Source organism: Nyctereutes procyonoides, unplaced genomic scaffold (genome assembly GCF_905146905.1).
Source record: "Nyctereutes procyonoides isolate TBG_1078 unplaced genomic scaffold, NYPRO_anot_genome, whole genome shotgun sequence".
NCBI classification, from domain to species: domain Eukaryota; kingdom Metazoa; phylum Chordata; class Mammalia; order Carnivora; family Canidae; genus Nyctereutes; species Nyctereutes procyonoides.
The window spans coordinates 4,016,816-4,038,779 of NW_026575024.1; the positions used below are offsets into that span (position 1 = coordinate 4,016,816).

At 56.6% G+C, this 21,964-nt stretch overlaps 2 protein-coding genes across 3 annotated transcripts; one reads left to right on the forward strand and one right to left on the reverse strand.

The window, feature by feature from the left end:
- The first annotated feature begins 292 nt into the window (after window positions 1–292).
- Window positions 293–7,695, forward strand: CTSZ (cathepsin Z). Its single transcript, XM_055301862.1, has 6 exons — window positions 293–449; window positions 841–1,004; window positions 3,867–4,046; window positions 5,667–5,817; window positions 6,111–6,273; window positions 7,090–7,695. Exons 1-6 carry the CDS (start codon window positions 313–315, stop codon window positions 7,198–7,200), a joined length of 906 nt encoding a protein of 301 aa, XP_055157837.1. The 5' UTR covers window positions 293–312; the 3' UTR covers window positions 7,201–7,695.
- Window positions 7,696–7,758: 63 nt separating this feature from the next.
- On the reverse strand, window positions 7,759–20,479 carry NELFCD (negative elongation factor complex member C/D). Of its 2 annotated transcripts, none has more exons than XM_055301849.1 (15): window positions 20,380–20,479; window positions 16,358–16,470; window positions 16,005–16,114; window positions 15,071–15,180; window positions 13,887–13,994; window positions 12,793–12,945; window positions 12,438–12,568; window positions 11,590–11,755; window positions 11,162–11,296; window positions 10,608–10,747; window positions 9,385–9,499; window positions 8,963–9,058; window positions 8,742–8,882; window positions 8,281–8,410; window positions 7,759–8,186 (listed from the first exon to the last, which is right to left on the reverse strand). In XM_055301849.1, exons 1-15 carry the CDS (start codon window positions 20,464–20,466, stop codon window positions 8,152–8,154), a joined length of 1,770 nt encoding a protein of 589 aa, XP_055157824.1. In that variant the 5' UTR covers window positions 20,467–20,479; the 3' UTR covers window positions 7,759–8,151. The 2 variants fall into 2 exon arrangements, with proteins under 2 accessions (XP_055157824.1, XP_055157816.1); XM_055301841.1 differs by having other exon boundaries at window positions 16,358–16,473.
- Window positions 20,480–21,964: the final 1,485 nt, after the last annotated feature.

Genomic DNA, 21,964 nt, shown 5'->3' on the forward strand with positions numbered 1-21,964 from the left:
TGGGCTTCCCCTTTCTGCCCGAGCCGTCGGGGGGCCGCGGGAGCGCCTTCCCAGCGTCTGGGCGAGTCGCGCTGTAGTCAGGATCCGGAGCCCAGTGAAGTCCTCCCGGGCGGATGCTAGCCCGGCCCCTCCCGCTCGGCCGGCAGCCCCGGGCTGGGGGCGGCGGCAGGTGCTCGCCCGGGGCGGGCCGGGGCGGGCGGGGCGGGGCGGGGCGGGGCGGGGGTGCGGCCCGCCCCGGGGTGGGTCAGGGCGCGGCCACCTTAAGGCCCGGCGGGGCGGGGCGGGGCGGGGCGGGCGGGCGAGGCCGGAGCCATGGCGCCGTCCGGGCCGCTGCTGCGGCTGCTGCTGCTCGGGCTGCTGGCGGGGGCGCCGGCCGCGGCCTCCCTCCTGCGGGCCCAGGGCTGCCGGCGGCCCCTGCGGGCGGACCAGCTGGCGGGGCTGGGGCGCAGGTGGGCGCTCTCGGGGCTCGGCCACGGCGGGCCCAGGGCCGGGGCGGCCTCCCTGACCTCCCGGGGCAAAGCCCGCAATGCGCTTGGCCGGTTCCCGCGACCTGCCGCGGCCGGGCCTCGCCTGGGGCCTCGGGGGCGCTGCGGGGCGGCCTGGGGCCTGCTGCTTCCTGCGTCCCCTCATCCTGGGGGGTGGGCTCCCCTGCTGGCAGAGGGGTCCCTTGGTGACAGAGGGGCTCCCCTGGTGATGGACGGGTCCCCTGCTGACGGAGGGTCCCTGCTGACGGGGGCTCCCCTGGTGACCGAGGGGTCCCCTGCTGACGGAGGGGCTCACCACCCGCTCTCACCTGGGGGAGGGCAGTGGGCACTGACCCTGTCGGCCGGTCTCTTCCAGGACGTACCCCCGGCCTCATGAGTACCTGTCCCCGTCGGACCTGCCCAAGAGCTGGGACTGGCGCAACGTGAACGGAGTCAACTACGCCAGCGCCACCAGGAACCAGCACATCCCCCAGTACTGCGGCTCCTGCTGGGCCCACGGCAGCACCAGCGCCATGGCGGGTAGGCCACCTCCCACCGCCCACGGCCCCCCTGACGCGGCCCCCGAGGCCTGACCGACGGCCCCCAGGCGGTCCGTGACCCTGTGCCCGTGACCCTGTGCTCGGGCCCGGCGCACAGCGGGAGGCGTCTGGGCCTCGCCGGCGGGGGGCGACGGACGCGTGCCCCCTGCCGCTCCTCACCGCCCCGGGAGGGCCTGCCCAGGGCTGAAGCCTGTGGCCCCAGGCACTTGGGGTCAAACCAGAAGGGCCAACTCGCCCAACCGCCTGCCAGCGCTGGGGACAGGGAAGTGAAACTGCTTTTCAGCCGCAGTTAATATTTGAGCTGCAGGCCGGTCCTGGGCCTGGGATACCGAGACTGGCTGGTTTTCCCCTCTGGCCACAGCGAGGGGAGGGCTGAGGGGCGGGGGTGGGGAGATGTCGCCCTGCCTTGGCCTCCTGGCAGGGCGTGGGAGGGGCTCGGCCAGCCCCAGTGGCCGCCCAGGGGTCCAGCCGCCTGCAGGGCACCCGAATTCCACTGCAGACGGGACTCTCCGGGTGGGAGTCTGGCCCCGGGAGGGCAGAGGACCACCGCCCCCTCCCTGGTGGGTAGCTCCCGGGGCAGGCCTGGTATGGTGTGTGGCCTCACAGTAAGTGGATTAAGAGCAGGGTGGCTCCATTCAGGCCTCCGAGCTGCCCTGTGACTGTTCCCATTTTGCAGATGTGGGAACTGAGGTCCAGGGCAAGGAGGTCAGGAGACTCAGCCGCGGGGAGGGCCACCCAGGGGCTGGACCTGGGGCCGGGACCTCTGCTGGGCTGTCTCTAGGATGAGGGGTGAAGGGTGGGGCCTGGACGCCAGGGCTGGCAGCTGTAGCTGGGGCGTCTGCTGGGGCCTCCCTGGTGGCCCTGCCCTGGCTCGCTTTTGGGGATGGGCGAGGAGACCCTTAGGGGAAGAGGAGGGAAGGGGCAGATAGGCCGAGGCCCCGTGTTGAGGTGTGAGAGGAGAGCCCTTGGGGAGGCCCCGGCCGAGTGGGCCTCAAGGCCCAGGGTCAGGGCGGAGGCGAGGGCCCCTCGGAGCCCAAAGAGGGCCTCTGCGGGCCATGGGGTGGGGGAGGGACGCGTCCGTCCTTGGGCCCCGGCCGGGGTTCCATGGGCAGGTGGTCACCCCTGCACGCGTCCGGGGTGGCCCCTCTCCTGGGCAGACGACTGCGGCTCCTCTTCTCCTCCAACTGCTAACGTTCTCCCCGGCGGCAGAGCCAGGCTTCCTCTTTCACGGAGAAAGTAGAAGCGCCCAGGGGACTTCCGTGGCCCGGCGGCCACCAACCCGCGCTCCTGGCCCCCCTTCCTGTCCCTGGGCCCCGCCCCCGGGCAGGTGTGCGCTGGGCGAGCAGGGGCCCCGAACTGTGCCACCTCCAGCCGCCGCGAGAGCCCGTGCTCGCTGGGCCATCTGCCCTCAGGGGGCTGTCCCACCCCGACCCCCATGCTCCAGGCTGCCTGTGCCCGGGCCCCCCGCCATCTGCTTTCCAGCCCCTTGTCCCCCCAGCGCAGCCTCTGAGCATCGGGTCCCGGCTTCGCCTTCATCTGCCCCCCCGCCCCCCGCCGGCCCCGGGCCTCTGCCTGGAGGCTGCTCACGCCCGTGCGCGGGCTTCAGGCCTGGGGGGCAGCACCGGGTGGTGGCTGCCGGGGGGGGGGGCGCCCCGGGCCCAGGGCAGGAGGCGCCTCCACCGTGGAGCAGCCAGGCCGCCCGCTGACTCCACGGAGGGGCCGAGGCTGGGGAAGCAGGCGGCCGCGTTGGCAGCTTCGCCACGGGGGGCGGGAGGGCACGCGAGCGAGGCTGCGCTAGGCCGAAGGCATAAAGGGGCCACGGGGCTGGGAGCAGAACCGGGGGGCGTGGGGAGCCGCACTGCGCAGCCCACGCCGCCCTTCCGTGGGGGCCCGCGGCCCCGGCGCTCCTTGCTGCTGTTTCACGAAAGGCAGGTCCACGGGGCCTTGGGGAGGGGGCGGGGTCACGCCCCTATTGTCCCAGGAGGTGGGTTGGGGCTCAGAGAGATGAAGGAGCTGCCTTTGAGTTTTCCAGTGAAGTTTGGGAGTGGCAGGTGGGGCTGGGGCCCTGGTGACGGGGTCCCTGTGGGCCGGGAGCGAGCGGGCAGTGGGGCCTCGGGTCCCCGCGTCAGCAGGCATCTCCCTGGAGTGGGGATCCCCCTGCGCAGCGGCGGCACCTAAGGAAACCCGGACCCATGGAGGCGAAGCGTTGTAGGAAGCGTGAGGATGGAGAACCTGCGTCGGGGAGGTGACCTCCCGGGGCTCAGTGGCCAGGGCCAGGCTGCAGTTAGGGACGGCGGCCCATGCGCTCAGGCGGCTGATTGTGAGCACCTCCTGTGTGTCCCCCACGGTGTTTGGGCGCAGGGGCTACGGCCCGGGGAGCCCCGGGGAGTGGTGAGCAGGTGCCCTGGATTGTGTGGACAGGCCAGGGGCCCGAGGACAGGGCAGGGCAGGGCAGCCACCTGCAGCCAAGGGGCAGGAAGTGGCCAGGCTCCAGGGGACAATGAGGAAGGGGTGGCGGGCTGGGGGGGCCATTGCCCGTGATTGGCGGTGAGCTTCAGAAGGCCCAGGCTGGTCAGAGGAGCGCAAGTGGAGCAGCACGGAGCACACGGGCCTGGGTGATGACACCGGGGACAAGGGGGGGGCGCCCCGGGGGGCACGACTGTCCTGTTCCAGGCTTGGTCCTCGGGGCCGGCCCCAGTTCTTGTCCTGCCAGCCCTCCAGCAGGTGCTTCCGGAGCCCCCGCAGCCGGGCAGTGTGGACAGACGGTCCATGTCTGGAGGCGCCGGGCAGTGGGGGTGGGTGGGGGGTGCGTGCTGACCAGGTGTGGGTGCTGCCCTTGCAGACAGGATCAACATCAAGAGGAAGGGGGCCTGGCCCTCCACCCTGCTGTCCGTGCAGCACGTCCTCGACTGCGCCAACGCGGGCTCCTGCGAGGGCGGCAACGACCTGCCGGTGTGGAGCTACGCCCACGAGCACGGCATCCCGGACGAGACCTGCAACAACTACCAGGCTAAGGACCAGGGTAGGCCCCTGCCCACCCCCAGCGCCCTCCTCCCGGGGACGGAGCCACCCGGAGCCCGGGTGACCCCCTGCTTCTCCCGCTCTGAGGCAGGGGTGTACAGGGGGCATGGAGGTGGGAGCCCCCCACCCCTGAAGCTGGTGGGGCTCGGGGAGCAGGCAGGTGGTCGTGGGGAAGACCTACAGAAATGATGGGAGGCCGTCTCCAGCCTCGTGCCCCGGAGCCAGGACTGGCCTGGTTTGGGTTCTGGCCTGTTGGCCTTTGGGTGGTTTCCCGGGGCCTCTGGAAGGTGGGGCCTTGTCGAGGCAGGCCTAGATGTTCCCGAGTGGTGAGGGGAGCAGGCCGGCAGGTGGGTCACGGCCCTCAACGGACGCATGCGGGCCCGGCTGGAGCACGGCCTGCTCCCCCCGCCTGGACCTGTGCGTGTGGGCGCAGCCGGAGCGGAGGGGCCTGCGGCCACCAGCAGAGCCAGCCTGCCATCCGACCCGGGGGTTGGCACCGTCCCTCTGGGCTGCTCCCCTGAGGAACCAAAGGCATGGAAGTGCAAACCCCAAACCCGTAATTGGCAGCGTTAGGTCACCTGTTCGCGTCTGAGTCCCTCGTGGCCAGAGCGGAGAGCCGGGGCACCCCTGGGGCCATCGGAGACAGGCCGCAGGAGTGGGGAGCCACTGTGGCTGCTCTTCCGCCCACACCCTCTCCCTCATAAAGGGTGAGCTGCAGCAGCCCCTGTGCCCTCGGTGCCCGAGCATGCTCTGGGCGCCGTCGCACACCCACGGGGTGCCCCCGCCTGGCCTCCCGAGCCACGCTGCACAGCCAGAAAATTCCCCCAGACTGGTTGGGTGAGTCCTGTTGGGTAAACAAACACAGCGGGGGGCAGAGAACCAGGGAGAGGGCTGGCGAGGCTGAGAAGGCTCTGGAGATTGGGGTCGGTGGTCCCTGGGGCTGCGCCTCGCCCTGCACTGGTCGCCCTGGCCTCGGCCAGGTCCCCGAACCCCCCAAGGGCAGCAGGGCCCGGCACAGCTGAGCCAACCCGACTGTTTGCCCTACAGTCTTGTCTCCGAGGTAGCCAGTGTGGCCGAAGACCGTCCCTGTCCAGCTGTATTGGGCACGGGGCATTTGGCGTGTTGGGGACAAATGAAACCAGCCACTCGGTCCTCAAGGAATCTGATGTCCTGGGGGGGAATCTGGACAGATGGGAAGTTAGAACAAGTGGGTAACACGAGAGTGGTCAAGAGGCAGGACGGGAGATGGCCAGGGCCTGGGAAGGATGCAGGGGCCCGTGTGGTCTTACAGAGCTAAGAGCCTCCTCTTTTGTAGCCTAATTCTCGATACCTCCCTAAGCCAAAAAAGGAAAAAAAAAGAAAATGCTTATTTTTTTCCTAACCTGCCGACCTGTTCACTAGCAATACAATTATCTTACTGAAAGCTAGTAATTCAATGACACTCTTCCGCTACGGAGTTCTGTGAAAAGACCCTGTCCTCGGCCTCCGGAGGAAGAGAGGAGGCTAACCTCCGAGTGCCTGCGCATCGCCGCGCTGGCGGAGCGGACAGCGGGTGTGGACGGGCTGCTGTGTCCGCGGGTTAGGGAGGCGGCCTCACGCTGACCTTGCCCGCCGCCCCCAGAGTGCAACAAGTTCAACCAGTGCGGAACGTGTACCGAGTTCAAGGAGTGCCACGCCATCCAGAACTACACGCTCTGGAGAGTCGGCGACTACGGCTCCCTCTCCGGCAGGGAGAAGATGATGGCCGAGATCTACGCCAACGGCCCCATCAGGTGAGCAGGCCGGGGCCGCTGCCAGCCCGGGCCCTGTGGCCCCCGTCCCGGGCCGGCTTCACCGTCAGGGCTGCGCGAGCGTTGTCCTCCGTGGAGCTGGCACTCAGGACGCTAGCGAGGGCGAAGGGCGTGCGCATGCACACCACACGCACACGTGCACACACGCGCAGTGAAGGACGACAGAGGCTCCCGCAGAGCCCTCCCCGCACGGTCTGAGTCGGCTCCTCGGGCCCGTCGGGCCCGTGGTGAGTCCTTCCCGCCGAGGTGCTAATCCTTCCACGGCTTGCGCGCAGCTGCGGAATCATGGCGACGGAGAAGATGGTCAACTACACGGGAGGCATCCACGCGGAGTACCAGGAGCAGGCCTACATAAACCACGTCATCTCTGTGGTGGGCTGGGGTGTCAGCGACGGCACCGAGTACTGGATCGTCCGGAATTCATGGGGAGAACCGTGGGTAAGATGTTTGCACGTAGCCCCCTCGCCCCCAGGTCTGTCCTGGCTCCTGGCTGCCAACTGTGGCCCCGAGCAGGGGGGCTTCCGGCAGGGGTCGGGCCCTCCCAGCGGGGATGGCGGCTGTCACTGTCCCATACATTGTAGGGGGTTTAGTGGCATCGCCGGCCCCTCCCTGACCCCCCGTGCGGCCCTACCAGTGTCTCCAGACATTGCCAAGTGCCTCCTGGGGACCCCGGCCAGGTTGTGAAGCACTGTTCTGGAGCTTTCAGTACAGCTCCTCTGTTGCTTTACAACCATCTTGTCCTTTCTGCTGCCGTAGTTTCCACTCTTCTAAGTGATATTACGAGTTTTTTCAAAAATACTTTTGGGTCAAAAATCCAAGGGAGATAAATTAACTGCCAAAATTTCCATTTCTAAGACTCAGTATTAACCATTAACAGTGTAAGACACAGAAATTCATTACTCTGAAGTGCAGGAGAGTGATTAATGTTGAAGTGATGAAATGTCAATATTTTTGATGAAAGGACTAGAAACCTGGGATATTAATAAGTAGTTAAGTCATCGAGCCCGAAGAGTCAACATTCTAGTTGCATTCATTTGCTTTTGGCTCACAGGGCCACGCACCCCACTCGTTAAACATTAATCAAGTAGAAATATTTCACGGCAGGTATTTCTGAGGAGGGGTCCCACGCAAGGGCAGGGGCGGTGGAGCAGGCGTGGCGCCTGGACCGTGGCGAGGGGGCAGAGGGTGGCGTGCTCGCGGAGCTGTGGGTCTATGGGACCCACGGAGGCTAACGTGTGGTCCCCCTGCCCACAGGGTGAGCGCGGCTGGATGAGGATAGTGACCAGCACCTATAAAGACGGGAAGGGTGCCAGTTACAACCTTGCCGTCGAGGAGTACTGTACGTTTGGGGACCCCATCGTCTAAGGCCCAGGCCCCCAGAAGAACATTTTAGGAAATGATATCGTGAACCACAGTCAGAGGGGGTCCCATCGCTACGGGCACTGATTTGGTCCCACCACGGTCTGAAGGGACGAGGGGTTGGCATCCAGCTGGTCACGGCACCGCGCACCTGTCACCACGCAGACCGCTGTGGCGCCGGCTGGAAGGGCGCTCCTGAGGGAGAGTCTGAAATGGGATGGCTGAGACCCGGGTGCCAGCGGCTCCCCTGCCACCATGACTGCGGCAAACAATTTGCCTGGTGGAGGTGCGATCTGCAAGGCATTAATGATGTGACCTCCGGTCTCTTCGGTGCATGATTTGGTGTTTTCTATTTGGCAGGTGTGGTGTCTAATGTGGTAAAAAAGGGCAGACTTATCACCAGTTCCTCTGTCACCTTGGAATCAGTGGTGGGGGCGGAGGGAGAGGATGGCCATTTGAGATTTCCCAAGTGATGAATAAAACACGTGACTCCCCACAGGAGTAGAGCCTGGGTGTGCCTCATTTACACACGAGAAAACCACCACCAGCATCAACACCTGCCAATCCAGCAGAAAGGTTTTCAAATTTATTCTTGGAAAATTAAAACAATGACAATAAAGTATCACCAACCGGGCTCTTGTAAGAAAAGTCACCTTGGAAGGTGGTTCACCTACAAGTCTCAGGTTCTGAGCTCCCCGCCTCTGTGGGGCAGGGGGTGCCCAGATCCTGTGCTGGGGGATGGAGGTGGGGGGAGGACATGGCCACAGGGTGCAGGGCAGCCCTGACTCCGAGGAGATGGACACATGGTGGCTGCACTAGCGGCGCTACCCACAGCCCCTCCTCCCACCAGAGCCCAAGTCCCAGGACGCTGACGGGGCCTCTTCAAGCAGGAGCTTCTGGGAGGGCTTTCCCACAGCTGGTCTCTGGAATGTTCTGTGTCAGCTCTGACGGATGCTCTCAGTTCACCAGGATGAAGCTGGACTTGCAGTGAGCTTTTACAACAAGGAAAATCGGCCGCGGCTTAGAAACAGGAGGTGACTGATGACGCTTAAGGTTGTAGCAGAGGGGCATGTGCATCAATCCTACCTATAAATTCCGTCACAGGGTCATGTTCTCCTTCTGTTTTAATGGTGCCAGCGATGCTGTCATTTTCCAAGATGGGGAGGAAAAGCTGCACAAAATCAGACGTGTACGGAGGAGCAATGACATCTAGTACCTGGGGGAGAGAAGACCAGGTCACTCCCCGCACAGCCTGCGGGCGGCATCCCGCCAACATGTGACGAGATGGCAATCAGTTTGGAGAACCCTCCCTCCCCCTCCCCGTGACCACACGCGTCTCCAACACTACGACACCCAGGTGGTTATGTAGGTAAAACACAGAATATGGCTCCTGCAGCAGGGAGGTGCTTGGGAACTAATCACTGCCGTCACCGCAATTATCAGAAAGCACAGTTCTCAGGGTTAGGTACAAACTGAACTAAACTTAAGCCAAAAGGCACCACTAGTGTTAAGAGTATGAAACATGAAACAAATGGTGTATTGCTGACCTCGGTTACAAAATAGCGAATGAGTGAAATGTCAGTGTCCAGCTTCTCCAGACACTTTCGGATGTAACTGACAACAGGAAGTACATAACCTCGACTCAGCAGGTGAACCATCCTGTCCAACAGGGTCTTCTTCAACTCGAGCTGTGGGGGGGGAGGGGGGCAGACCTGTTACAGCGGGTCCTCCCCACCAGCCTCCACAACCCCATGGGCCACCTGCTCACCTGCTCCATCACGTCCAGCTGGGAGTGCTCAGTCTCAAAAAGCTTAACTAGCAGCTGCAGGACCTGGGGGTGCAGGAGCTGGTGGCAGGTGCTGATCTACAAACATGCCAGAGGGAGCCGCACTGAGCACGGCTGGATCTCTGGGCTCACCGCGGTGCGGAGGACCGTCATCACGGTCACAGGTCGCCGACGATGGCAGTCCTCAGCACTCAGCCCTTCAGCTTCTGTGCCATTCCTCAGCCTTTGAAAAACACTTGCTAAAAGTTGGAAGTCTATGGAGCCAACAAAACTAGTTCTTAAAAGGAACATCCTCACTGAGGATAGAAAGTAACCAGCCCTGTACTGAGCAGCTCCTGCCGCGGGTGACGGCTGTCCTGGCAGGACAGATGAGCAGCACCATCCGTGCCCCGAGGCCCTCCTACCTCATCCAGCAAGGCCAGGTGCATGGGGGTGTGGTCGGTCTGCAGCTGGAAGTACCTCGGCTCTGACACAGTCCAGTCCACCCACTTCAGCACACCCATTGCCACCACCGGAAACCTGCACATAAGAGCAAGGCGCGGTGCTTCCTTTACATGAAGCTAACAAAACACCGCACTAAACAGTTCGGAAGGTTTAAAAAGCCACCGCTGCTCCACCTATCCCAGCAAGTCACTCCCAACATGCTCTGCCAGGGAGATGCTTGCCTGTGAGACAGTCTGAGGAGGCCAGCATCCACTCCACGTGTCGTACAAGAACCCAGACTCCGTGGCTGGCCTACCTTAAACTACTTCGTTGGTTTAGAAGGACAAGATCAAGATGCAGAACACTCAGGAAGCCTAGACTGGCTGACGTCCTATTTAGCAAGCCCCTTCCTTGTCCTGAGTGCAAATTAACAGGGGAGAGACTGGAACGCCCAAGATCGCCTGCCTGTAAGCTTTCTTAACGGACGTGTGTGTTCATACCACAGCTATGGTCACAAGTCATTTCCATCTAAGCAATACCTTGTCGGCCTGACGTGTACTGGAAAGAGACCCTTTCCTTCAAAGCAGCTTTTGAAATTCTGGTTGCTCTTCCTTTTTCTTGGGCTTATTTATGAACAGATTTCTGGCAGGTAAGTGCCTGAAAATTACTCACGCTGCTGAAAGTTTAAAGTTCTCTACATACATTTTGGATGTGGGTGTTTTGTTTTGTTTACTCATGAGAGACACAGACAGAGAGAGGCAGAGACATGGGCAGAGGGAGAAGCAGGCTCCCTGCGGGGAGCCTGATGTGGGACTCGATCCCGGGATTGCAGGATATGCCCTGAACCCAGGGCAGACGCTCAACCACCCAGGCATCCCTCTATATACATTTTAGAAAGAAAACATAAACTCAGTATCTCTGAAGCTTTTGTTATGTATTTTTTTTACCTTTTTTTCCCTTAAACATTCTATTTATTTGAGAGCGAGCGAGAGCATAAGCATGGGCAAGGGGCAGAGGGAGAGGGAAAAGCAGACTCCCTGCTGAGCAGAGAGCCTCATGTGGGGCTGGTCCCAGACTCTGGGATCATGAGCTGAGCCGAAGGCAGACATCTAACCAACTGAGCCACCTAAGTGACCCTATTTTTTTTTTTTTTTGGTTTTTAATAAAATAACTCAGAAAGATTAAGTAGCTTTCTTTGGCTCACCTGATACACTGATAAAGTGTGCTCAGCTCTGCCACTAGTTCAGAGGCCCCTTTGTTCTCGTTACAGCACAAGTTGTGCACGGTCTCCACGGCTTTTGACGTTGACTTCAGTTCGTCCTTGTTGATGCCCACACGCTTGTTCTGAGCACATACATATACACACACGTCTGTGAATCCCGACAGCGTGTGCGGCCTTGCAGGGTGGGGGTGATCTGCTACCGGCCACCCCTCCCTGCAAACCCTCCCCATCCCTGGGACTCAGCTAGCACCACCCCCAGTCAGCCAGCTTGCAGAAACCAGCCAGTGAGACTGGGTCTGGTACTGAGCGAGACCTGTTTGGTTTCTCTAGCTGCACTTTCAATTCCAGTTTGAAGAAGTATACACAGACCCCCATGCACATTTCCTTGAGAGATTTAGCATGCATGGACACTAGAAAAGGTATTTTTGACACTAGTTGGGCTCATGACTTCTTGCAGCCAAAATTCCCAAATACTACCAGAAAGAGGAGGTTCCCTGTCTGCCTAAAAGCCCACAAATTCTCAGAACGGGGAGTACCTTCTTCCAGGTTTCAACCACGCTTGCTGCGTAGGCCAAAATATGAATGTATTTGTGCTTGTGGTCCTGGTTGATTCTGGCCCCCGGTTTAAAGAGTGACTGCATGAACAGGTCCAGGAAGGCGGGCACCCGGATCTGAGGAGACGCACAGCATCATGGGAAAGGAATGCACAGAAGGGATGTCAGGAAGGCCCACATACTCTTAGGGCAGGAGTGAGGGCATGCCCACTCATCCGCCCTCCAGCGCTCAGCCCAGCAGATGACCCAGTGTGTGTGAGGGCTGAGGACGGGATGAGAAAGAGAAGGCCAGAAACATTGCAACACAGATCTGTACTCAGTGACTTCAGAGAAACACAGTCTTTTGAAAATAACCCTTCTCATCAGCATGGAGGGTGTCTTGCCTTATTAGCAAAATGAAAGCAACTTACGAGTTCAACAGGAGGTGGGTCCATGCTTGTGAACATCTTGAACAGGACTGTGATGTCAGCCGGATTCAGGGCTCCTTTGGACAGCATAGCCCCAAGGGCCTGACTAGCCCTGGGGTAGGAGGCAGCGGTGCCCAGGGCTAATGTGATCTGACTGGCATCATGACCCCTTGATGAAAAAAAGCATATTTCCCATTGTTAAGAAGGTGGCACCCTGCCCTGTCCTCTCCTTCCTCCTCTGTCTCTCTCCTTCCTTTTTCAAACCTAACATTTGGGACTATCTGGGTCCCTTTGTTTTTCATATTACTGTCATTTGCTGGGACCCTGACAGATCCATGAAAACAGCATGTATAGCTAACTGGGAAAGAGTGACTGGATGTGGCTTGCAGACTTTCCAAAAGGAGCCACACACTTTTAATGTATTATTAAGATTCCATTAGTGGAGAAGAATGCTCACAAGCGCTCATTTTGTTCTGTATGATATGGACGATGACACAACAACTAGACTATGGGGTACTGTTTCAGAACTACTATTATTTGCTATTGACGAGTCCTAATACATGAAAATATAGGTTCACAAATACTTGAACAATAATCAATTATTTTACAAAACACTCATCAAAGCCAAACTTCAGAAAGCAAGCTCTCTAATTTAAAATTGCCCTGACTTTTTTCCCAGCTCTACTAGGTAAAAGGAAGTTATCTGTCAAAACGGGAGGACCTAGAGTCTCTGGTTGTGAAGAAAGGGCCAAGGAAGTGGGGAGAGAATTTCACAGAAAGAACCTCATTAGGACTAGGGCAAGTAAAAAAAAACAAAACAAAACAACAACAACAAAAAAACCGCCTCTCACTTCTCCTGGGCAAAGCGCTGCACTTCCTGAGCAATCCTGCACACGGCAGAGCCGCCTTGCTCTTCTTGGGCCAGCACAGACATCATGGCCTGGGCAAACAGGTACGTGTGCTCCCCGTGGCACACCATCTTCTGAAAAATTGCATGGGGAGAGAGTTTGGGGTTTCAAGATGGCAGCAATGACAAGCGTTGACAAAAAGAGCCAGACCCTTACTCTTTTTTGCATGCAAGTTATTATGCTGGAACAGGCCTTCTGACCTGGATATTATCTACATGGAAGAAACATTTCAAGTTTGAATATGCACAACCTAAAGCAGCTTCCTTCTAATCTGAGACATTCAAAATAAAGAACTTACAGCAAACTCAGGGAGATTTTTTTCCAGGTTTTCCTCTCCTCCATCCAAAATTGTAGCTAAAGAGGTACGGAGTACTCTAGAAAACACTTCCAACTGCTGGCAGGCTGTGGACACGCTGGTAATCTCCCCTTGGTACCCTGCATCAGAAATAAGCTACAATACAAACACAAGAAACCAGACAAAGTGTCAACAGGTGGTAACCACACATTTCATAGAAAGTTGGCTTGTCATCAGTGTTTGTGGTAAGGTGGGACAAGCAATCACTGGTCTCAGGTCTCAAACCTTTATTCTGACCCCTGCCTTGCCACTAACTAGGTCTGTGGCCCAGGCTAACCATCCCATCTTGGTTTCTTCATGTGTCACATGAAAGAGACAAACCAGACATTCTTTTTTTTTTTTAAGTAACCCTCTGTGCCCAATGTGGGGCTTGAACTCATGACCCCGAGATCAAGAGTCGCATGCTCCAACTGAGTCAGCCAGGCGCCCCAAACCAAGAATCTTAAAGATTCCTCTCAGCACACAACAAATTCTATAAATATGTTCTTGCCAAATTCTAAAACATAGTTCATGTTGATCCAAAAACACAGATATGGGGGCGCCTGACTGGCTCAATCAGTGGAGCATGTGACTCTTGATCTTAGGGTTTTAAGTTCGAGCCCCACACTGGGTGTGGAGATTACTTAAAAATAAAATCTTTTGAACTTTAAAAAAATGTTTTGACGATTTTGTTTATTTGACAGAGAAAGAGCATGAGCAAGGAGAACAGTAGGGAGAAAGAGAAGCAGGCTCCCCACTGAGCGGGGCGCCTGACATGGGGCTTGATCCGAGGACCCTGGGATCATGACCTGAGCCAAAGGCAGATGCTTCAGTGAATGGGCCACCCAGGCGCCCCTAAAATAAAATCATAAAAAAAAACCCCACAGATACATATTCTATGCTTTTCTTTCCTATTGTTCAGACTTAGTGAAGTGATGGAGACCTTTACCAAAAAGCAGATATGACCTTGCAGAAGAAAGACCACCTCTCAACCAACCCAAAATACCTCTTGCTCATCAATACTTTTATCTTTTCTGTGACTCTAGTACTCTTCCTACCTTAATAGTGAAGTTAAGCATCAAACAGTCTGGATGGGCTTCAGCCAGTTTATAAAAAAGATCTCTCCACGTGGTGTGTGCAATCATTTGTTCAAGCCAAGCTGGGGTCTGCCAATAAACAAACAGATGGCAAGATAAAAGGCCTAGCTCGAGCTTAAGTGAAGATGATATCGTATAAACAATCACTGGATATTCCAGCTGGAAGAGTCCCTGAGAGCATCTAACTCCAGCCCTGAGTCCCAGCAGAGGAAGCTGATCCGGAGTTGGTGGTGCCACACGGGTGGCTGAGTGGCAGTGCCGAAGCCCTGAAGGCCCACTCAGAGCTTCTGGAAGACTCAACCACACACAAGAGCATATTGGAAGGCGCTTCTGGGAGACACGCGAGAATCTAGGCAAGCACGTGGAGTGGGGCTGTGGCACACACACAAGTAATGCCCATTCCATCAGCTGCGTGCCCTCAGCAGGAGAAAAAGGCCATTGGACAGCACAGTGGTTTAGTCCATCACCATGGGGGGTGGCTCCCCTCCTGTTGACTGATAGACCCAAGGGCCGACTCTGAGTCTACCTCCCATTTGTGCCAAGGCCAGGCTTCCCACTGGATACTCCCAGCCACCAAATGAGGGCGGCAGGGCTCCTCAGGCAGGCCTGCCCCAGGAGACATGGGGCTCAGTGACAGGCAACTGTGGCTTGAAGATGCCCTGACTCTGCAGAAACTTTCTGAAAACTGCACTGTCACCTAGGGCTCTTCATCTCCAACCTTCCTTGCCTCCGTCCTGCCTTAGGGGCCACATGTGCATCACGACTCTGGGCCCTGCCGGTCTTCTCACAGGCATGTCCGCCATTCTCTCCCGCACAGAGAATCCCATCTTGGCATCTGCTTCCTAGGGCACCCAGACGACTAGAGCACTCCACTCACAGAGCCTGCGCTCCAGAGTCAGCAGGAAACGGGAGGTGTGAGTCTGCTATTCCTCTTCCCAGCTGTGCACCTCTCGGCACGCAAGAGCTGACTACACCACACGGAGCATTTAAAGGGCAGTTCTGACTTGATGCAACTCGTCCCACATCCTGATTTTAGGACCCAACTCTTTACATCACTCGCACAACACCCCACATTCCCACTATTCATGTGGAGGGAACAAAAGATCCTAGGACCCATTATTAGAGACAGAAGACAGACATCTCACCTCTCCTTCTTCAGTAAAAATAGAATCTGCTTTGCGAGGATCGAAATGTTTGATCAGTAAACTCTTCAAATGATTTTCCACAGTTTCCTGAACCTGTACTGGCTCAACACCTGAAAGAAAATGAAAACAGGCAGATGGGAACAAGCGAACCCTCAAGTTGTAGGAAATGCAGACAGGGCCAGAGTCCACATGTGAACCAGAGACCACAGAACTGCTTCTGACCGCTTGGAATTTGGGACTTCTCATAAAATACATTATTACCATTTATTACCATTTATATTCAGGGGTAAGACTCTAAATGGAGCTCAGGGCAAAACGCACAAGGATGTCTGCCTACTTGCAAAGGACAGTGGCATCTCAGAAGGCCCAGTTAGGACAAGGAGAAACTGCCACCATGAACAGGCAGGAAGATGGAAAAACATACTGACTGGGTGGAAGAGAGCAGATGCCAGTCACGAGAGGCACACTGTCTCTAAGTGCTGTGGTAGCAATGAACCTGCTGCCTTCTGGGCAGCGCCCGCTCCATCATGTCATCCATACCCAGCTCAGTGGACTTACAGGCTCTACTTTGATCATGTTAGCTAAAAGCCATAATCATGCCCAGTCCTAAATTATCCATCAATTACTTCTTGCTATAAGAGATCTCTTAAAAATGTCACATTGAACATATACTATATAATCCTATAATTCTACAACAGGGTAGGGCAAACAGCTCAATAAGAATCACGTTTGCAGGCTATCTGTAAACCTCAATTATTGAATCAAAGGTAAGAATCAAGCAGACGAAGATGGGTAAGAAGTTCAGTTCCTACTTACAGAAGTCCTAAAAACCAGGAAAACAAACAAGACCTTTCCAATTTATCAGAATTATAATGATCCAAAGGTCTATTAAAAAGTTGGGAGGAGGGGGAGTGACAAGCCACCCACACAGCACCTGTCTGAATGAGCCACTCAGCCAGCAGGTTGACAGTCTGGGCCACGGCAGTGTAGTTTTCAGATAAGAGCTGGATAACATTCTCCGGAGAACCACCTGCCTGAAAATACCTAGAAAAAGTAACAGAAAAGCTATGGCACGCAAATGAATATAGACAGGCATCCATCAATGGCTATCCATCAATGACAGGATAGCTAGGCTATTAAGGTTTTTAAAGGGAAGCGGGGCACTAGAAGCCTCCCATTCCAAAACCACATTATTCTCACTTTTGCAGACCATCCTCTGGATCCATTACAAACTATCTCTAAGTTACCCCCAGCCTCCTCCCAATACAAATGACTTTTCTCACACACCTCTTCAGAGTGTTAAAGATGGAGGGCTCCATTATATAATCCCGGGTAGAAAACTTATGTAGGCATTCTTGCTGGACCTCTGCGTCATCTTCTCCCTCTCCATAATCATCCTCCTGCTGGGGATAAAAAGAGCCGCGCTATTTTTTTCATTAATAGAAGTATCCTGTAATCTTACCTTAAATCTGTATGACCCTGTCCTTTCCCAAAGTGTACCCCACACATTGTTTCCTTGACTTTCGTAAGTCTCATGAAGTGGGCTGGGCAAGTGGCTAAGAAAATGGAATCCAGCACCATAGCAAGTGGGCTTGTATCGTGCCTCCACTGTGGCACACTAGGCTCTCGGCGTGGCCATTGCCTCCTCTAGTAAAGATAACAATAGCGACTGCTCCATCTGTCTGTTGTAAGGACTCTGTAATCTAATTTCTGGAAGAACCAAGCAGAGTACCTGTCAGTTAATACGAGTTCAATAGATACTAGTTATTATTGTTTTCATAACTACTATTTCATATGTGCCATTTAACGCTTTCCTCCAACATAGACTGATGCAGTGACTCCTGAAAGCATAAGCTATCAATATGCTGTTAACAAGTGACGATCACGGACTTGTCTTAAATCAGCACGCCTGGCTAGATACTAGTCCCTGTGCCGGGTGGAAACGACCTTGGGCAAGTCACTGAATCCAAGAACATAGCAAGATGATGATGTGATGACATTAACGTCTGTCCAGCGTGAATGCTGTCATCCCAGCTAACAAGCAGATGCTTTAGGTGCTTACTCTAACTGAGCCCTGTACTTGTCACCAGGAAACCTAGGGCATATGACAAGATAATGGCTTTTTCTGCCGAAGGACTTCACAAACTAGGAGACCAACCTCCACGCGACTAACATGATGGGGTAAGACCTGGACCAGGAACCCGCAAACCATGGCTCAGGGCCAAATACAGTCCTTCTGGTTTTGTAAATAAAGTTTTATTGGAGCCCAGCCATACCCATTAATTTTTATTTATTTATTTATTTATTTATTTATTTATTTATTTATTTAATTTTTTATTTATTTATGATAGTCACACACACACACACACACACAGAGAGAGAGAGAGAGAGAGAGAGAGGAGAGGGGGCAGAGGGAGAAGCAGGCTCCATGCACCGGGAGCCCGACGTGGGATTCGATCCCAGGTCTCCAGGATCGCGCCCTGGGCCAAAGGCAGGCGCTAAACCGCTGCGCCACCCAGGGATCCCCAATTTTTTTTTTTAATTGTACGTATGGTCTCTGGCTGCCTTCCCCCTGTAATGGGAGAGTGAAGCAGTTGTGACAGGGACCTGCAGGGCCTACCATGTTTACTATCTGGCCCTTTCCAGAAAAGCCTGCCCATTCCTGGTCTAGACTAACATTCTGCAGGCAGTGCTCTGGACACTGATTCCTTCTCTGGAGCCTGGGGCGTCCTTCTCTCAGACCTTACTTGTGTGGCGAGCCTTAAGCAAGGCTGTGAGGGAAGGCTGGCCTTTACCCTGAGACTCATCCTTGTGTCTGTATTCTCGGGCTTCTGCCCTGGGCCCTGTTCTCTTCTACATCTTCTCTTGGGTAATGCCACCTCCCTGTTCATAAATCTAGAATTTAGCCTGGATCTTTCTCTTGCGCTCCAGGCTCGGAGTGTCAGCAGTCTACTCTCATTTCCATCCGGATGTCCACTAGTTCTCCAAACTCATTAGGTCCAAAACTGACCTCTAAACAGATCTTCCTGCAACCTATATTTTAGTAAAGAATTCCATCATCTGGGACCCCTGGGTGGCGCAGCAGTTTGGCGCCTGCCTTTGGCCCGGGGCACGATCCTGGAGACGCGGGATCAAATCCCACGTCGGGCTCCCTGCATGGAGCCTGCTTCTCCCTCTGCCTGTGTCTCTGCCTCTTTGTCTCTCTCTGTGTGGCTATCATGAATAAATAAATAAAATCTTAAAAAAAAAAAAGAATTCCATCATCTACCTGTTACCCCAAACCCACAAAGCCAGGAGTCATCCTCAGGTGCTGCTCCCTCACCCCACCCCCACACCCCATCAGAAAGACCCACCAATTCTGTCTCCCACATAGACATCCAATCTGGCCCTTCTTTCCATCTTCACCATTCCTTATTTTGTGAATTGCCTGCAGTAGCAATACGTCCCTAACGACTCAGTTTCATTCCTTCCTTCAAGTGTCTTCCACAACGGATGCCACAATGGTCTTCGTAAACCACAAACCTGGTATCTCTCTCTTGCTTAAAGTTTCCAGTCTCCCTCAGAGATCTCCCACCTCCAGCACGACTCAACCTTTCACTCGTTCACCTGGCCAGTCTCCCCTCTTGCCAGTCCCCATTGACAAGCTGAAGCCAGACTAAACTACTTGCCTTTCAATGTGGCTCTTAGCTTCTACCATCTGGATTTAATATCACTGTAGCCTCTTTACACAACTTCCTGCCTCTCAAATCCAGTAACATGGCATCAAGTGAACAGAATGCGTCTCCCAAATTGCCCTGCCGCTGTCTTTCAAAATCCAGCTCACGTCGCCCCTTCAGTCACCTATCTTGACTTCCTCCTCTAAGAAGTGAACATCTGGTCCACCCTTCTCATCGCTGAGAACCTATCAGGGTCAGTGGGGGGTGAATTTCGATCATGATTAAAGTCGAGACTTTCATCTCCAGTCTCAACTCCGTAGCCCCCTGCCATTCCTCGCTGCATAAGACAGGGCCTTAAGCCGGACTGTCAGGTTATGAAACGAGGGCACTGCTCTCGATGGCCCTGCCATGTGCCTCAGTTGTAACACTCTGTGACTTGAAGGCTCAATGTGACCAGCACTAGGGCGTTGGGAGCAGGATGCTCGAAGCCGTCACAAGAAGCCGTCACAAAGCTCGTGTGGGGAACACGTCGGGCGTCCAGCATCTTGAGTGGAGACAAAACGACCTGGGCTGGAACACCTCATTCTTTCCTTGGCCAGTTCTGCAACCTTGAGCAGGTCACTGGCTCTTTTTGCCGCACTTTCCTCATTTACAAAATGAGCAGATTAACACCCAAAAGTCTCACGAGTGGAAGGAATTAATGGGGGGGGGGCACCAAGGCAGCACAGGCTCTCGGAGGCTCCAAACACCCAAGTCCCTGCCCCAAACTCTTCAACAAGTCAGGCTCGTCAGCAGCCATCACGGGCCCTTCGGAGCTTGTTCCCTCCAAGGCCTCACGGCGCTGCGCCCACCCAGCGGCCCGCCACACGGGGCTCCTTAGGGCGCCAGGAACACAGCCCCCATCGGAACGTGGGTTCTGCATTTCCTCCACCCGACAGGGGTGCTCGTTATCGGGCAAGCCCCCCTCCAGGCCAGCCGCTGGGGTCTGGGGGTGGGTGGGGGGGACCTGGGAAGCCGCATCCCGAACACCCGCTTCAGGTTGAGCTTCCAGGCCACAGCGGCGGGGCGGGGGTCCCCAGGTCTGCTCTTCCCGCCAGGGACGACCCTCCCCAGCCTCCACACCCGGCCCCTCAAGGCCACCGAGGGGAGCCCCAGGTTGGCCCGGGTCGGCCCCAAGCGCTGAAAAGTACGGTGTGCAAACATGCAGGAAAGCCCGAGTTCCGCTTTCCCCCTCAATGATGCTGCTGGCTTGGGACTTCTTAAGGACTTGGGTGGTTCAAAGTTGGGGCTCTGAGCTCGGTCCTCCTCCGCGTCTGCACCGTCCCCGCGTCAGGGCCCCGGAAGGGCCGGTGCGGGGCGCGGGGCGACCCCCGGGGAGTGGTCGGCGGGGCCGCTCGGGTCCCCAGGGCGGCCGGCACCTGCGCGGCCCAGACCCCAGGGAGGAGCCGCCCGGCCCGGCCCCCGCCCGGCTGGGGTGTGCAGGGGGGCCCCGGGGGCGCGGGGGGCGCGCTCCGGGGCGGGAGGGGGCGGGGCACGCTGTGCTTGGACACACGGCGACCGCGGGGCCGGGCGCGGCGGGGGCGGGGGCGGGGCCGGCCCGCCGGCGACGGAGACCAACAGTCCTCGTCGGGGGCGCCCGGCGCCCCCCCTCACCTGGCCACCGTCCGCCTCGTCGCCCCATTCGGCCGCGCTCCCGAAGTAGTCCTCGTCCATGATGGCGCCCGGCGCGGCCCCCGCCATCCTTTCCCGTGAGCGCGCGCGAGCAGGGCGCATGCGCACGGCGGGGGGGCGGGCGAGCGCACGCGCGGTCCCGCGGCCCCGCCCCCTCCGCGGCCGCGCGCCTGGAGCCGGGGAAGGGGCGGGGCACAGGTCAGTCGTGGCTCCAGGCGCCCGGGGCCCGGCGGGAACCGGCGGGGGCGGGGCCTGGGCGAGGGGCGGGGCCTGGGCGAGGGGCGGGGCCCCGCGGGGGCGGGGCTCAGAGGTAGCGGCGCGCTCCTGGCTCCCCGCCCCGGGGAGGACCCAACCCCCGCCTGGGCGGGGTCCCAGGGGTCTCAGCTTGGGATAAGTTTAAATTTGGGGGGATCCCTGGGTGGCTCAGCGGTTTAACCTTTAGCCCAGGGCGCAGTCCTGGAGTCCTGGGATCGAGTCCCACATTGGGCTCCCTGCATGGAGCCTGCTTCTCCCTCCTCCTGTGTCTCTGCCTCTCTCTCTCTGTCAATCATGAATAAATAAATAAAAATCTTAAAAAAAAAAGAGTTTAAACTCAGACTCCCTCTTTACCCGGGTTCGGGTCTCCGCCCCGCTCTTTCTTCCCCGTCGGAGCATCAGTTTTCTCAACTGACAACTAAGGGCTGACTTAGGGGAAAAGTGTCTAGGGCCGATGAAAATGTTTTCATTTCTTTATCAATCAGAATATCAATGAGTAGTATAATAATGACACCAGCCTGGGGTATATTTGTACAAATCTAATTGGTATAAACAACTGATGCTGTGTAATATATGATTTTAAATATCTCTTTATGGAAGAAGGGCCCACAAAGGCAAACGTGCTCTCCAGGGTCATCATGCAGCCCTGGAGAAGAGGGCCTACCTCGTGGGGGTAGCTGTTAAGGGTACCTGAGATGATGCTTTTTAAGCCTGCTGCATGGCTCCCTGCACGTAGTAGGAGATAGAAAAGTGATGGATTGATGATCCTCGGGGAAAATTTGAGCAGATCAGACCTGATTTAACACCATCAGACCTGGATGCTTGGAGAGAGCCGGTCACCGGGAAGGATAAACATTAGAGACACGAGCTCTAGGATATTGGTGATAGCAACCATTTCCAGAGTGTTGACCAGGAACTGTGATTTCATTCATTCCTTCTCTCAACCATGCATCTCCTGTTTATGGAGTGCCCCCCATCATGTGGCCCTGTGCTACTCCTGCAGCTCACTGGTGAGCAAATGGAACATGATCTTTGTCCTGGAGGAGCCTACATTCTACCGAGGGAGCTGACCAGGAAACAAAGAAAAGTCATGACAGAGGGGTGACAAGTGCTAGTGTTCTGTGATACTAGGAGGGATGCCAGCATTGGACCATCACACAAGGCTTCTTTGTGAAACTTATATTTGAGCTGAGAATCATATGACCAAAAGGAGTCAAGCAAACTTGGGCCAAGGAGAAAGCATTTTAACAGCCAGTGCTTGCCATGTGTCCTGGGAACACAAAGACCGTTGACACGGCACCTGGCAAAGCCA

What these genes read in the sequence shown, in the direction of transcription:
- CTSZ (XM_055301862.1), top strand. Translation starts at nt 313, where the DNA reads ATGGCGCCGTCCGGGCCGCTGCTGCGGCTGCTGCTGCTCGGGCTGCTG. An exon ending in CAGCACCAGCGCCATGGCGG is followed by an intron (nt 1,005 to 3,866) that starts GTAGGCCACCTC and finishes CTGCCCTTGCAG; the next exon opens with ACAGGATCAACATCAAGAGG. An exon ending in TACGCCAACGGCCCCATCAG is followed by an intron (nt 5,818 to 6,110) that starts GTGAGCAGGCCG and finishes GCTTGCGCGCAG; the next exon opens with CTGCGGAATCATGGCGACGG.
- NELFCD (XM_055301841.1), bottom strand. Translation starts at nt 20,466, where the DNA reads ATGGCGGGGGCCGCGCCGGGCGCCATCATGGACGAGGACTACTTCGGG. An exon ending in TGCTTAACTTCACTATTAAG is followed by an intron (nt 12,946 to 13,886) that starts GTAGGAAGAGTA and finishes TTTGTATTGTAG; the next exon opens with CTTATTTCTGATGCAGGGTA. An exon ending in AAAATCTCCCTGAGTTTGCT is followed by an intron (nt 12,569 to 12,792) that starts GTAAGTTCTTTA and finishes GCAATTTTTCAG; the next exon opens with AAGATGGTGTGCCACGGGGA.